General features: G+C 66.0%; 1 protein-coding gene and 1 long non-coding RNA gene across 3 annotated transcripts in view; one reads left to right on the top strand and one right to left on the bottom strand.

Annotated features, from left to right (window-relative positions):
* DNAH17 (dynein axonemal heavy chain 17) overlaps nt 1-4,668 on the bottom strand; it is an 81,340-nt gene extending 76,672 nt beyond the window's left edge. Inside the window, exons 1-8 of the mRNA XM_070060216.2 lie at nt 4,314-4,668; nt 3,103-3,296; nt 2,252-2,444; nt 2,018-2,117; nt 1,838-1,923; nt 1,509-1,634; nt 1,123-1,275; nt 954-1,040 (exon numbers count right to left, since the gene is read on the bottom strand). Coding sequence (XP_069916317.2) covers nt 954-1,040; nt 1,123-1,275; nt 1,509-1,634; nt 1,838-1,923; nt 2,018-2,117; nt 2,252-2,444; nt 3,103-3,296; nt 4,314-4,658 — 1,284 coding nt within the window. The 5' untranslated portion in view covers nt 4,659-4,668. The remainder of the gene's footprint in view (nt 1-953; nt 1,041-1,122; nt 1,276-1,508; nt 1,635-1,837; nt 1,924-2,017; nt 2,118-2,251; nt 2,445-3,102; nt 3,297-4,313) is intronic.
* Nucleotides 4,669-6,486: 1,818 nt separating this feature from the next.
* LOC138845997 (uncharacterized) lies at nt 6,487-8,170 on the top strand. 2 transcript variants are annotated; one of them, XR_016223479.1, is made up of 4 exons: nt 6,487-6,738; nt 6,899-7,014; nt 7,478-7,610; nt 7,645-8,170. It is a non-coding gene; the product is annotated as an uncharacterized LOC138845997 (long non-coding RNA). The 2 variants fall into 2 exon arrangements; XR_016223480.1 differs by lacking the exon at nt 7,478-7,610 and having other exon boundaries at nt 7,690-8,170.
* Nucleotides 8,171-13,946: the final 5,776 nt, after the last annotated feature.

Raw genomic sequence — 13,946 nt, 5'->3', positions numbered from 1 at the left:
GGCGACATGGATAAACGCCTTGATTGAAAGGCCGTTGCCCCCAGGGGGCCTCCCCACGCTGCCTTCCGGAGGGTGTGGGTGAGAAGCGTCCGGCTCTCCCTCTGCCCTTGGGCACCCCCCCAACATTGCACCCAACGGTTCCAGCACGAGCCCCCAGGCACAAGGTTACAGTCAGGTCTCCGGGCTGGCACCGCGGAGTAGCGGGTAAAGCCGCCACCTGCAACACCAGCATCCGTCGTATGGGCACCAGCGTGTGTCCCGGCTGCTCCGATTCTGACCCAGCTCCCTGCTAACGGCCTGGGAAAGCAGCGGAGGACGGCCCAGGTGCTTGGGCCCCTGCACTACCGCGGGAGACCCCAGTGAAGCCTCTGGCTTTGGCCTGGCCTAGCGCTGGCCGTTGTGGCCATCTGGGGAGTGAACCAGCAGATGGAGGACCTCTGTCTCTCCCTCTCTCTCCATAACTCTTTGTATTTTAAAGATGTATCTCTTTCAAAATAATCCCACAGAAGGCAAAGCTTTCAAGCCTCATCTCTCCGCCCCCAAGGAAGACCACAGGAGGACACTGTCCTATGTCACATGGCAAAGGTGTTTGGGTGTGGCCTCCCTTTCCCCACTGAGGTGACACTGAGGGGCGTAAGGGGGGACGCCGGGCACCCTGAGACCAGGGCCGGCTGGGTGCTGGGGACGCCGGGCACCCTGAGGCCAGGGCCGGCTGGGTGCTGGGGACGCCGGGCACCCTGAGGCCAGGGCAGGCTGGGTGCTGGGGACGCCGGGCACCCTGAGGCCAGGGCCGGCTGGGTGCTGGGGACGCCGGGCACCCTGAGGCCAGGGCCGGCTGGGTGCTGGGGACGCCGGGCACCCTGAGGCCAGGGCCGGCTGGGTGCTGGGGACGCCGGGCACCCTGAGGCCAGGGCAGGCTGGGTGCTGAGGGGAAGGTGCCGGGGTCTGCTCACCTCGATCGTCTGCACGCGGCGGAAGAAGGCGTTCATCCTGGAGAAGGCGAGAGAGGAGGGGAACTCCCAGAGCACGGGCTGTTTGTCCTTGGGGGGAGAGGGGCGCTGTCGGCGTCAGACGCCCCCGCTGGCCCCAGCGCCGGGGACGCCGGCCCGGGCCGGGAGGTACCTTGAAGAAGCGCTGCATGTTGCTGCAGCAGAAGTCGTAGGCGCGGTACAGCTCCCGCAGGACCGTCACCGACAGCGAGATGCCGTTCAGGACCTCTTCGATCTCGCCCTGCAAGCCCTTCAGCACCTCGTCTGGGCCCAGGAAGCTCCGCGTCTGGGGGGGGGGGGGGGCGGGGAGAGAAGACGGACGCCCCGGGGCCGTGACGAGCTGCCCGGGCCGTCCCTGCATGCGGTCTGTGCTGTCCCACCCGCCTGCCGACCGCTGGGCTGTTCTGGGGGTCACCGAGGGCACCGCCCCCTCACTCGGCCCTGGCCCGGGCTGAGGCTGGACTCTGGTCTCAGCGAGTCCGGCCCTGCGGGGGCGCGGGGGGCGGGGGGGGGCGGTACCATCTCGATGATCTGGTTGCAGAACTCCTGCAGGATGACGATGACCCGGGAAGGCGTGTTGTAGTGGCTGGACGTGGCCCAGACGAAGGCGATGGTGTCCAGCACCTTGGCGATGAAGGTCGGCAGCTGGGGAGAGACGGGCAGGGCGTGGGGCACTGGAGGGGAGGGGCCTTGGTCCGCAGCCACGCCCCCTGCCGGGAGAGGGTCTCTGAGGGGGCCGAGAGGAGGCAACGCCCAGCCCGGTCGTCCTCACAGCCGAGCGGCCCCGGCCCTCTGTCCCCAGAACCCGAGATCCCCCCCAACCCCAAAACCTCGCCGGACGGACGTACGGACGTGAAGTCGGCCTGCTCCATCTCCTCCAGCAAGATCTGCAGAGGCTTCAGGTAGAGGACGATGTCCTCGGCTTCCTTGAGGCCTGCGCGGGCAAGGACGGCCCCCACAGCCCCCGTCAGCCCCCGGGCCCGCGCCGCCCGCCCCCTCGGGCCCGGGGTCCGCCTCCCGGTGCTCACCCTCCCTGACGTTCGTGTACACGTTCTGCAGGGCTGGCCAGTAGCAACTCTTGGCTTTTTCCAGGACCTCGACGATGCGGTTCACTTTGGGCCTGTTCAGCTGAGGGGGAGCCGGCAGCCTCAGGGGAGGGGCTCGGCCTCGTGCCTGGGGGTCCTGCTAGGAGGGGACCGCGGCTGCCGCCTGGGGTGGGGGTGAAGAGGGACTGGGGCTCGGCGGCGGCCGGGGGGCCCCACCTGCTCGTGGATGCACTTGAGGTTCATCAGCCGGGCCTCCCAGAACTCGAACTCCACCCTGGGCAGTGGGTGCAGCCCGTCCAGCAGGGCCTGGGCGGAGTCCTTGCTCAGCACGTCTCGGATCTGGTGGGACCAGTCGATGATGATGGTCTCGATGGCGTGCAGCAGCGAGTTGTCCAGGGAGGCCGGGAGCCTGCCGGCGCAAGGCGGAGGTGGACGCGGGCTTCTCGGGGGCGGGGCAAGGGCGGGGCTCCACCGCCCCCTCCCCAGCGGCAGCGGCAGCACAACCAGGCCCCCTTGCAGAGGCCAAAGAATTTCCCCAGTGCCCGGCCGGGAAGACAGCCCGAGCGATGGCGGCTGCTGTTGAGGGTGCCGGTGCCCGACACTCTCTCCGCGGAGCAGGTGGGAGAGGAGCCAGGGCTCGGGGGTGGCCCCTGTTCAGGATGGCACCTCCCGGAGAGTCTCACCAGGGCACAGCTGGTGGCCGAGGGGCGGCCAGGAGCAGGCCCACCCCCCAAGCGAGCGTCACACAGCCGGGCAGCTGGGAGCAGTGGCTGGGCAGGGACCATGGGGCTTCTTGAGGTTCCGGGGCCCCCAGGGCCTCTATGGAGCCTCATGCGCACCCGCTGCAGACCCCGCCCATTCCCCTGCGCCGCCCCTCGGCACCCGGTTTCTGCCTGGGTATACATAACTTTGGGGGGGACCGGAACCCAGACACGTGTGGACGGCTTCAGGGTCACTATCACTGGAACCCCAGGGGCCCCGCCCCCCCCAGCCTCTGCTCCACCCCACAGCACCGTCTGGCCCTCAGGGGGCTCTGGAAGCCAGCCACAGCGGGCAGGGGCCCCCACCTCTCCATGGAGGCCAGCGTGCCGTCCAGGCTGCCCAGGTGCTCCGGGACGGGCAGCAGCGTCTTCCCCTTGACCTTGCCCCCCATCACGAACATCTCGTTCTTCAGCTTGTGGATCTGCTTCACGATGTCCTCCGAGACCACCCGGGGCCACCCGTCCACGTTCTCGCTCTGGTTTAGCAGAGAGTAGAGCACCTGGAAGGAAACGCCTGTCACCGCCCCTCCCCCCACCCAGGGTCCTCGGAGTAGGAAGGCTCCGCGCCCGGAACCCTGGGAAAGGCAGCTCCTCCTGCCGGACGGGGGGCTGTCGGGGAGCCGAGCCCAGCTCCTGACCTTGGGGTGGCAAAGCCGCCTCCAGAGACCCCGCCTCGCGTCACCCTGGCACCGTCCCTGCCGGGAGCCGATGCCAGCTGCCACCTAGAAGAGCCGCGAGGGCCGACCTGCGCCCGCCCCAGGCCCACGTGAGGCGGTCCCAGCCCCCATCCTCAGAACGGGACTGGAAACAGGATCTTCAGGGAGGTAAGCGGGTGGGAGGGAGGCCCTGGCTGTGATCCATCATGACCCGCGTCCTTACAGGAAGGGAAGCTGGGACAGACACTCGGGGGGCTGGACCCAGGGGGCCGCAGGGAGACAGGGCCCGCGAGCCGAGGGTAGAAGCCTCAGCTGGACCCAGCCCTTCTGCACCCCAACCTCGGACCTCCCGCCTGCAGGACTGCGGGAAAGAAATGGCTGTCGTGGAAGGCCCTGGCCCCGGGACGTGGCTGTGGCAGCCCGGGCCGGCGAGACAACACCTTGCACCACAGTGGAGGGCCGCCCTGTTCCTGGCTCCCACGTCCATCACTCATTCCCAGGGATGTGCGCGGGGCAGGGACCCAGTTCACGAGGGAGGAGAGCGATGATGGGGAGGCTAAGGAACCCGGGCTCTGGACAGGCTGACCCCAAAAGTGTGCCCATCCTGCCACTCCGGCCCGGAGCGACACAGGGGAAGAGGCAGGACAGGACCCCCCCCAACAAAGGGCACCCACTTTAACCCGAAGTCCCCAAGAGCCCACACCTTCCAGGGCTACAGGCAGCGACAAGCTGAGAACAGGCAAAGGGCCGGACCTCTAGACGCAGGTGCACAGGTGTCACCGGTGGGCCCAGCAGGCTCCCAGGGGAGGCTCCCGCTGGCCCAGGGCCGCCCCGGGAGCCTGGCTTGCCCGGCCCACGCACCTCCTCCACCACGGCGATCAGCTGCTCCACGGGCGCAGGGCTGATGTCCCCGTAGAGCAGGCGCGCCTTGTAGTTGGTTTTGGTGATGCTCTCGGGCTTGGTCTTGATGAAGTAGACGCCTTTGGACTTGAGGGACTCGGGGAAGCCCAGGCAGGGCACGATCAGGCCGGCGGGGTTGAGTGTCAGCACCAGCACCAAGACGTCCGCCTTCTCAAAGAACTCGGTGAACAAGGCCGTGTTCTCCTCCGCCCCGACCAGCTTGCTCCACTTGTCCGGCTTGAACTTGAGCACCACGGTGGCCACTTCCTCCAGGTACTCCATCCTGACATCCGGGGACACCGTCATTCTGACCTCTCCTTACACCCCAGTCACCTGCCAGGGGACAGAGACGGTGCCAGGCCGTTCCCCCACTGCCCGATGCCCGCCACTCCAGGAAGTGGACGCAAGTCCCTGTCCCAGCCCGGCAGGAACGAAGGGCTCATCAGGACCAGCTGGCTGTGCGCCGTGGATGGGCTGGGGGCGGGGAGGGCCGCGTCCACGCCCTCTGGCTGGACACCGGACCCTGCCCTGCCGTGGGGCATCGCTAACGGGCTGCGGTGGCACAGCTGGGGTGTGTGCTTGTGCAGTGTGACCAGGAAGTTAGCAGGCTGGGAGGAGAGACCCTCTGGCTGGAGAAGGGGCACGGGGTGACCACAGCATCTCGGACGGCGACGGGGCAGGAAGACAGGGGTGTGAACCCAGGAGCAGTAAAAGGTCCTGGACACGACCAGAGAAAGGCACCGCCCCCAGAGCACGTGCGAGACCACACAGAGAGGAAGCAGCCCCACGTGTGGCGTGGGCGCTCACATGCTGCCCCCGCTTTGCGCTGGCCGTGTCCGTCCCCTCCACGTCCCCAGCCCCCGGCACACGCCCATCACAGGACCCGCCTGCACAGCCCTGCAGAGCCCCCGGCTGTGGCTCAGTGCCCCCCAGGGGGGCCCCGCGGGGCTGTTCCCTCCAGGAGAGGAGTCCCTTAAACTTGGGGGGGCGCCCAGACTCCCAGTACTCCAATGCTTGGAAAAAAGAAAAAAAACAGAGCCAGCGCAAATTCACGACGACCAAGATGTCAGTGCTTCAGACGGGGAGGCGCCGTCCCCCAGCCACGACGGACTCCGGGGAAGCCCGGGCACCCACGGGCGACGTCAGCAGCACTCAGAAGCCCCGCCTTGTGCTTTGCACTTCCCAAAAAGACGGCGACCCCGCAGGAGAGGCCGAGTTTCGCCGCGGCCCCCACGTCGTGCCGAGGCAGCCCTGCGGGGAGCAGCAGCGTGGCCCGTGTCACCCAGGTCGGCTGGGGCCGGTTCTCCTAGAACCCCGGGGGAGTGGACACCGTGAGCGGCCGACAGGGGCCTGGGGACAACAACGGGCTGACATATGGTCCCCGCGACACAGAGGGGACGCGCCAGGCACCAGGGAGTCGCCAGAGCCCTGGGGGCGTCTGTGCCGGCCGTGAATGACCCTGCACCTGGGCGCCCCGAGGCAGGCGTTGTAGACTTGGTGTGGAGCCTGGGACCAGGACGGCCGAGGACCCCGGAGACACGAGGGTCCCTTCCTGTCCGTCTCACCAAGGGACGGAAGGAAACATCCGAGTCCCCCTGTTTTGGGGGCCTTCACAAAACCAGCGTCTCTCCCTCGCAGGCTGTGGCGCCTGTGGTCTGGGGGCCTCACGGCCCTCGTGGTTCTGCCCACCTGGAGGGTCTGATCTCAAACCCCCGTCTCGCCTCTTCCTGGGTGCAGGCCAGAAGGCAAGTTACAGCTGTCCCGCAGGAGCTTTTGGGATGAGGAGGCAGGTGCTCGTTGGGGGTGGGGGGCAGGATGGCTTTTGGGGAGGTGGTCCCCACACTGCGCTCAGGTCGGGGGGCTTCCAGGGAAGCCCACCAAGGCAGGGCTTGCCCAGGAGCAGCTGGCGTGGGGGCCACCGGGGGCTGGGAGGTGGCCAGTCGTGACCCGCTCCAGTCAGGGAGCGGAGCCATCTCTGGGGTGGCCGGTGGGTCTGCCAGGGCCCGGGGTCCCAGCTCTGTCCTCCTCCAAGTCGGTCCTCGGCTCAGCCCCGCCTCGGCTCAGCCCCTCTCGGCTCAGCCCCTCTCGGCTCAGCCCCCGCCTCGGCTCAGCCCCGCCTCGGCTCAGCCCCCGCCTCGGCTCAGCCCCGACCACCTAACACGGTCAAGGCTGCTCACCAGCTTCAGGCAAACGTCTGCTCCTGTCTCAGCAGGGCCGACGCGAGGCAGCCCCTCCCCAGGCCAGGGGAGAAGATGGCTCCCTTGGATCGAGGGCTCCAACTGCCATAGAACCTCCACCTGGGCCTCTGGAACCTTCCCTGGGCGCAGTGGCCAGTGGCCGGAGTGCAGCAGGGGGCGCCCGGCCCACACTGAGGCCTCGCAGACCTGTAAGTTCGGCCGACCACTCTGCATGTGAACCGCAGCCCCGCGTCCCCCTGAGCCTTGCAGTCACCGACGTGAGCACACGGGGCTCGGAGCCGTGGCCGCGTGGACCGGGCCTTCCTGGCCACCCTGCCTGCTGCCTGCCCTTTGCCTTCTCGCCTCCAGGCGGTGTGAATCCTCACTGCTAGCCCACTCCCCACGCACCCAGCTTTCTTTTGGAGTCCAGAGCACAGAGAGGGGTGCGGTGTGCGGTACGCATGGCTTCCGCTGCCCTGCACCAGGTGAGCACAGCGGGACGTCCTCACCGCACACTCCCTCCTCCCTCTGTGCCCGCACCGTGGCTGTCACTCATCTCAGTCCCGGAAGCAAGGCTGTGGGCAGCGAAGCAGACGCCCCTCCCAACCCCCACCCCCATGGCGACCCCTGCCCCCCTCCCGACCCCCACCCCCATGGCGACCCCCACTCCCCTCCCGACCCCCACCCCCATGGCGACCCCCCGCCCCCCTCCCGACCCCCACCCCCATGGCGACCCCCACTCCCCTCCCGACCCCCACCCCCATGGCGACCCCCACTCCCCTCCCGACCCCCACCCCCATGGTGACCCCCACTGCCCTCCCGACCCCCACCCCCATGGCGACCCCCACCCCCACCCCCCTCCCACCAGACGGGATGCCGGCACGGCAGGTGGAGGCTTCTTAGCCTTCTACGCCACAGCACAGGCTTCACAGAATTTTTTCTTTAAAGGCAGAGTGATGAGAGAAAGATCTTCCATCTGTTGGCCTTTTCCCCAAACACCTGCCACGGCCGGGCCAGGCCAAAGCCAGGAGCCAGAGCTCCGCCCAGGTCTCCCAGGGCTGGCCGCGACACGGGCGCCCGGGTCTCCCAGGGCTGGCCGCGACACGGGCGCCCAGGTCTCCCAGGGCTGGCCGCGACACGGGCGCCCGGCCCTTCTACAGGAAGCTGCCTGGAAGTGCAAGCTGATCCCAGGCCCTACACTGTGGCTGCGCGCGCCGCCGGTGGTGTCCCAACCTGCTGTGCCACAGGCCTGCCCCGAGCCACGGCTTCCAGACAGGCGTGCCAACCACGGAGGGCGGGAGAACCGGGTATCCACACGCACAGGGGGTCGCTGCCCCTTGCCGCCCACCATCCAGAGATAACTCAGTTCACTAACGTCAGAGCCGGGTGTAAAACCTCAACCAGGAAACTCAGGGGAAAGCGAGGGCGAGGTTAACACCTGGGATGAGCCGAGGGCTTCTTCCCCGCGGCACCACGGCGGAGGTGACCGAGAGAAACCAGCCACACTCGACTTCACCGTGGTTAAACCTCCAAGCTTCGAAGCCAGCGCACAGAAGGGGAGCAAATGTCACAAATCACACCCCGTTACAGTACGACAGTGATACAATCTTTTTTTTTTTTTTTTGACAGGCAGAGTGGACAGTGAGAGAGAGAGACAGAGAGAAAGGTCTTCCTTTGCCGTTGGTTCACCCTCCAATGGCCGCCATGCTGATCCGATGGCAGGAGCCAGGTGCTTTCTCCTGGTCTCCCATGGGGTGCAGGGCCCAAGCACCTGGGCCATCCTCCACTGCACTCCCTGGCCAGAGCAGAGAGCTGGCCTGGAAGAGGGGCAACCGGGACAGAATCTGGCGCCCTAACCAGGACTAGAACCTGGTGTGCCGGCGCCGCAAGGCGGAAGATTAGCCTAGTGAGCCGCGGTGCCGGCCAGCGATATAATCTAACCTACACACGAGACAGACAAAAACAGGAGACAGACAGCTCTGCACGGACCCGGACCCGTCCTCCAGGGCAACCCTCCACACCCGGCCTCTGGACCCAAACCCTGAGCTCTGCTGGGAGCCCCTGATGCCCCCAGAGCCCCACCAGAGGCTGTTCCGCCAGCTCCCGGCAGCCCAGTGACCCCGACACAGGGTTAGCAGGGGTGCCGGCTGCTCCTGTGCACAGAGCGCGTGGGCTGCGAGGTGCCGGGACCGAGTGCTGGGTCTGGGTGCGTCTGGGAGGGGGTCTCCGGGTGAGACCTGCGCTGGGATCCGCCATCCCTCGGCACAGAGAACCTGGCTGAGAGCACGCATCCAGCGAAGGCAGAGGAAGGCGGGCTCGCCCCGGGGAGTCTCGGCTCCCCCGCCCCTGCCCCTGGCGGGATGGGCTCCATCCACTCCCCCGGCCGGGCCCCGAGTTCCCCCACCCGCTCTCCGGCAGGCAGACGGCAGCTCTCGGGACTTCCCAGAGCCCACAGCGGGCAGCCAGTCCTCGACAAACACGGCCGTCTCCTCCCTCGCTTCCGTCTGGAGCACCCTGACCCCCAGCACAGGTGCACGCTGACTCCTTCTCTTGCCTCGTCTCCAGACCGCGTCCCTCCGTCACCTCCCCAAGTCACTACGACTTTAGGGAAAAAACCCCTCCCTCCGCGCAACCACCTCCCCGCCTTCGTGGTGTTTGTTTGTTTGTTTTTTGTTTGCTTGTTTGTTTTTTGCCACAGAATCATTCCCGGGACTCCCGCTGTGGCACAGTGGGCTAAGCCTCCACCTGTGGCACCAGCATCCCCCGTGGGCGTCAGTTCCAGTCCCGGCTGCTCCACTTCTCATCCCGCTCTCTGCTCTGGCCTGGAATAGAAGAAGATGGCCCAAGTCATTGGGTCCCTGCACCCACGTGGGAGACCCTGAGGAAGCTCCTGGCTCCTGGTTAGGGTCAGCCCAGCTCTGGCTGCTGCACTCATTTGGGGAGTGAACAAGCAGATGGAAGACCTCTCTCTCCTCCCCTCCCCCGACCCCTAATAAATCAATAAATCTTAAAAAAAAAAAAATGTCCATTTGGCTTCCTTGCCTTCCACTGCAGCAGCCCCAGGAGAAAGGGACGCACGGATGTGTCTTTACTGACTTAACCCAGAGGCTGGCTGCTCATGCCCTATTGGTCCACACTGGTCACATGGCCCTACCCGGCTGCACAGGATGCTGGGAATTGTAGTCTCCAGCTGGCAGCCACGTGTCCACCTGGCGTGGGGCGTGGTGGTGCCACACGGATCGGGGGTTCCCTGGGAGAGTGGCCCCCCTCCACCACACTGGCCTAGACCCACCCTCGGAGCGGGACGCCACTGCTCGCAAGCCTCACAGGCCCCCCAGACTCGACGCATAGGAAGCAGCCCCTGCCCCTCCCAGCCCCACACACCGATTTTCCTTCCTGGTGCCCTGGTTCAATGAACTGCCCACCTGTGCTCCAGGCACCCAGCCAGGACCCTGCCTGTCAGGGTTGGCACCCGGCAATTCAACATCCCCTACACCAGCACTGCCCACCCCCCGGGTCCAACTCTGCATCTTTCAAAAGACGGCCGCCGCGTCCACACCCGGCTTACGGTCGGTTCGCAGCTCCCTACTGCTCTGAGTAGAACTCAGCCCTGCCTGCTGCCCGACCCTGGCCCCTGCTCTACAGATGGTCTTCCCGCCAGGCCTAGAATCATCCCCACCCCCACACACAGGTGCACCTGCCAATTCCCACACACCTTAAGGCTGCAGCCTAGGTGTCCTTCCTGGTGTCCCCCAACAAGCGCGGTGAGCCCCGGTGCCACCTGTGTCACAGCTACAGTCCTCGCGGCCACCTCCGGCGTTGCCAGCGCCCAGCCCTCTGATGAGGGCAGCCACTCAGAGCCAGGCGCTGCGGTGAGCGTCGCCGAGGGCGCTAAGGCTCTGCGAAGTCCCGCTGCTGAGCCGGGTCTCCCGGCGTCTGCCCCCACCCCCGACTTTTCTCGTGGGAGCCGTCTCTGCTGTGAGCGGCGCTCGGAGAAATGCTAGACCCAGGTTTAGCACCGGCTTGGGCCTCCCCAGCGCCTCTAAGTGCAGGAGCCCAAAGCACCAAGCACTGAAGGTCCAGCGGGGGCGCTGCACCGGGAGGCGGTCTGGGAGGCGGCCCTGGTGCTCCGACCCCGGTTCCAGGCACTGCAGGAGCGATGCTGACATGGGGTGGGGAAGGCAGCGGCCAGCTTCCCGTTTCCCGGGGGCCCGTGAGCTTGTCCGTGGGCCCTGAGGACGCGACCCCGTGAGTGCTGGCTCCGGTCCTCCTTGCTGGCCAGGGCCGCCAGCTCGGGACATCATTCATGGCTCTCTTTGGGTTCTGACAGCACAGCCACCCATGGCTGGGGGCGGGAGGAGCTGGGAGACCCCTCCCAGGGGTGCAGGGTATACATCTGCACTCCTGAATACTTGGGGGAGGCAAGTTTCAGAAAAGTCCAACTGTCGGGCCACCGTCCCCTGCTGCGGGTGCTGGCGGCCGGGCGTCTGGGCCTCGGCAGCCTCCCCGAGTTCTCCGCAGAGGGACAGCAGGCCGCGGCCTCTGCACCCTGCACCCTGCATGTTCTTGCCCACGGGCGGCCAGACGGGGGTCTCTTACCGCAGAGCAGGCTCCCACCCCTCGGGTCTCCAGAGGTCACAGCCAGAGGGGGCACGGGAGGCCCCGGGACTTGGTTCACTTGGCATCCAAGCACGCAAGGCCAGCGGTGAGGCCCCACCAAGGAAGGAAGTGCCCTTTCCCAGGAGGCCTCTGTCTCATCCCAGACACAGGGGGACAAGGGGTGGAATTTATAGAGGTTTCGTAAAACTCCCAGGCAGCTTGATGTCTGGCTGACAACTGGGGGGGGGGGGCGCTCTCTTCCCAGAGACGCCTGGAGGAGGCGCCCGGTGCCCTGCTCCCCTCCCCCACCCCCTCCTAGTCCACTGCTCATCTCTGATGGGTATCCCATGACCAGGTGTGTGTCGCTGTCTCACCTGAACACAGTCACTGTCAGCGCCCAGAGTTCTTCAAGACACAGAGGGAGAGGATGGCAGAAATGGAAATCAGCAGCATTTACTCTTTTAAGATTTAATGATTTATTTAAGAGGTAGAGTTACAGAGACAGAGAGAGGTCTTCCATCCGCTGGTTCACTCCCCAGACGGCTGCAACAGCTGGGCTGGGGCAGGCTGAAGCCAGGAGCCAGGAGCTTCTTCCAGGTCTCCCACGTGGGTGCGGGGGCCCAAGGACTTGGGCCATCTTCCACTGCTTTCTCAGGCCATAGCAGGGAGCTGGATTGGAAGAGGAGCAGCCGGGACTTGAACCAGCGCCCATATGGGATGCTGATGTCACAGGCGGTAGCTTTACCCACTGCGCCACAGTGCCGGCCCCTGTTTACTGTCTAAAGAGACTAATTTGTGGACAGTGGATTAAGCTGCCCTGCAGCCGCAGCATCCTTATGAGCGCCAGTTCACGCCCGGCTGCTCCTCCCCATCCAGTCCCCTGCTCCTGCGCCTGGGAAGTGCTTGGGCCCCTGCACCCCTGCGGGAGACCACACGAGGCTCCTGGCTCCTGGCTCTGCGGCCATCTGGGGAGTGAACCAGCAGATGGAAGAGCTCTCCCTCTCTCTCTCTCTCTCTGCCTCTCCTTCTCTCTGTGTAACTCTGATTTTCAAATAAATAAATAAATCTTAAAAAAGGAATAAAGTCTACTTTCCCCATTATTTTTTTATATATATATATATTTATTTGACAGGTAGAGTTACAGACAGTAAGAGAGAGAGACAGAGAGAAAGGTCTTCCTTCCGTTGATTCACCTCCCAAATCGCTGCTACGGCTGGCGCACCGCGCTGATCCGAAGGCAGGAGCCAGGTGCTTCTCCTGGTCTCCCATGGGGTGCAGGGCCCAAGCACTTGGGCCATCCTCCACTGCACTCCCGGGCCACAGCAGAGAGCTGGCCTGGAAGAGGGGCAACCGGGACTAAAACCCGGCACCCATATGGGATGCCGGCACCACAGGCGGAGGATTAACCGTGAGCTATGGTGCCGCGCCCCCCCCCCCACACTATTTTTGATCTGTGATTGGCTGACTCTGCAGATTTGGAGAGCCAACCGTACCCCCAAGGAGACGGCTACCCAACACACTTCCAGATCCCCGTCTCCTGGGATCGTCCCGCTCTGGGCTCGGCTGACAGGTGTTCAGAACGGGCACGCACACGCTGGCCAGCGCCGACCCCTCCGTAACCCGGCACACACAGACTGTGGCTGGGATTAAGCAGGGATTTGAATCCCTCGCTCCCTACGCGGACGCAGGAAGAGAAGGGGGCGCCCCGGCCCGCGGGCAGGCACTCGAGAGTCAGGTGCCTGCTGGCTGTGGTCCGAGCAGCTTGATTCGGGAATGAAGGGGACGGGGTGCTCGTTGGCACCTGGCAGCCGGGAGCCGCGCCGTTGCCCTTGCTGGAAAGAACGCGGGAACCAAGTAGAGCGTGGCAGCCACGGCACGCACAGGCGGGAGGCGCCTTTCTCCGCGACCGTCTGCTGCCTTCCCCCCATCTGGACAGGCTGCCGCTGTCTCGGGGAGTCCCGTGCTCTCCGAGGGTCATCTCACGCATCACTGCCCCCAGTCCCGCACCCTGGGCGTCCGCCCCTCTCCCAAGACGTGTGCAGGAGGAACGCCAGGTTGTGGAGTCTGCTCGGTCTGTGGCCCCGGGGTCTGGCCTCCCCCACCCCCGGGGGCCCAGCACCTCCAGGTTGGCTCCCAGAGCAGCTCCAGCAGGGGCCGCTGGGCGGGGGTGGGGGGGTGCTGACGCAGCCCTCTGAACCATCCCCTCCCCCGGGCAGCAGTTCTGCCCCGGCTCTCGGTTGCCCCTCCCTCCCTGGAGCAGCCACGCCACAAAGAGCCACTCAATCTGTTGTGTGGGACTGGCTCCTGCCGCAGCCCTGCCGCAGCCAGCGAACCCCGGTGTGCGGGTGCTAACGGCTCGGGCCTCCTTGAGATGACCCGGGCGCGAGGGGGGAGCTTCCCCAGTGGGATCGGTGCCTGGTGAGAGAGGAGAAGGGAGCGGACGTGGCCACAGGCACCGTCCCGGCAGCAGAGCCTGGGCCCTCCCCAGGCACCTAACGTGCCGGTGGCTTCGTCCCGGGATTCCAGCTCCAGAGCCGTGAGCACGCGTTGGTGTCGCTCATGCGCTACCAGCAGCCTGCGCGGCTTCCCCTGGCGCCCCTCGCCCCCGCACCTTGGCTGAAGCCGGAAGTCAGGACAACCGGCTTCCAAGCCCGCTTTTCGAAGCGTCCTCGTCTTGGGTTTGGAGTTTGGTCTGTGACTCCTCTGTGATTGTGTGTGTGCAGGGGTGGGCGCTCGCTGACTTCCACCTGCTTGGTTGCTCCGGCACCAGCTGTCCCCTGTAGATCTGTCACGGAGCTCCGTTCACAACAGCTGCACA

The sequence above is a fragment of the Oryctolagus cuniculus genome, chromosome 17, assembly GCF_051225735.1.
Source record: "Oryctolagus cuniculus isolate XC-2025 breed Fujian yellow rabbit chromosome 17, ASM5122573v1, whole genome shotgun sequence".
Classification (NCBI taxonomy): Eukaryota; Metazoa; Chordata; class Mammalia; order Lagomorpha; family Leporidae; genus Oryctolagus; species Oryctolagus cuniculus.
This window is presented reverse-complemented; position numbering and strand designations above follow the sequence as displayed.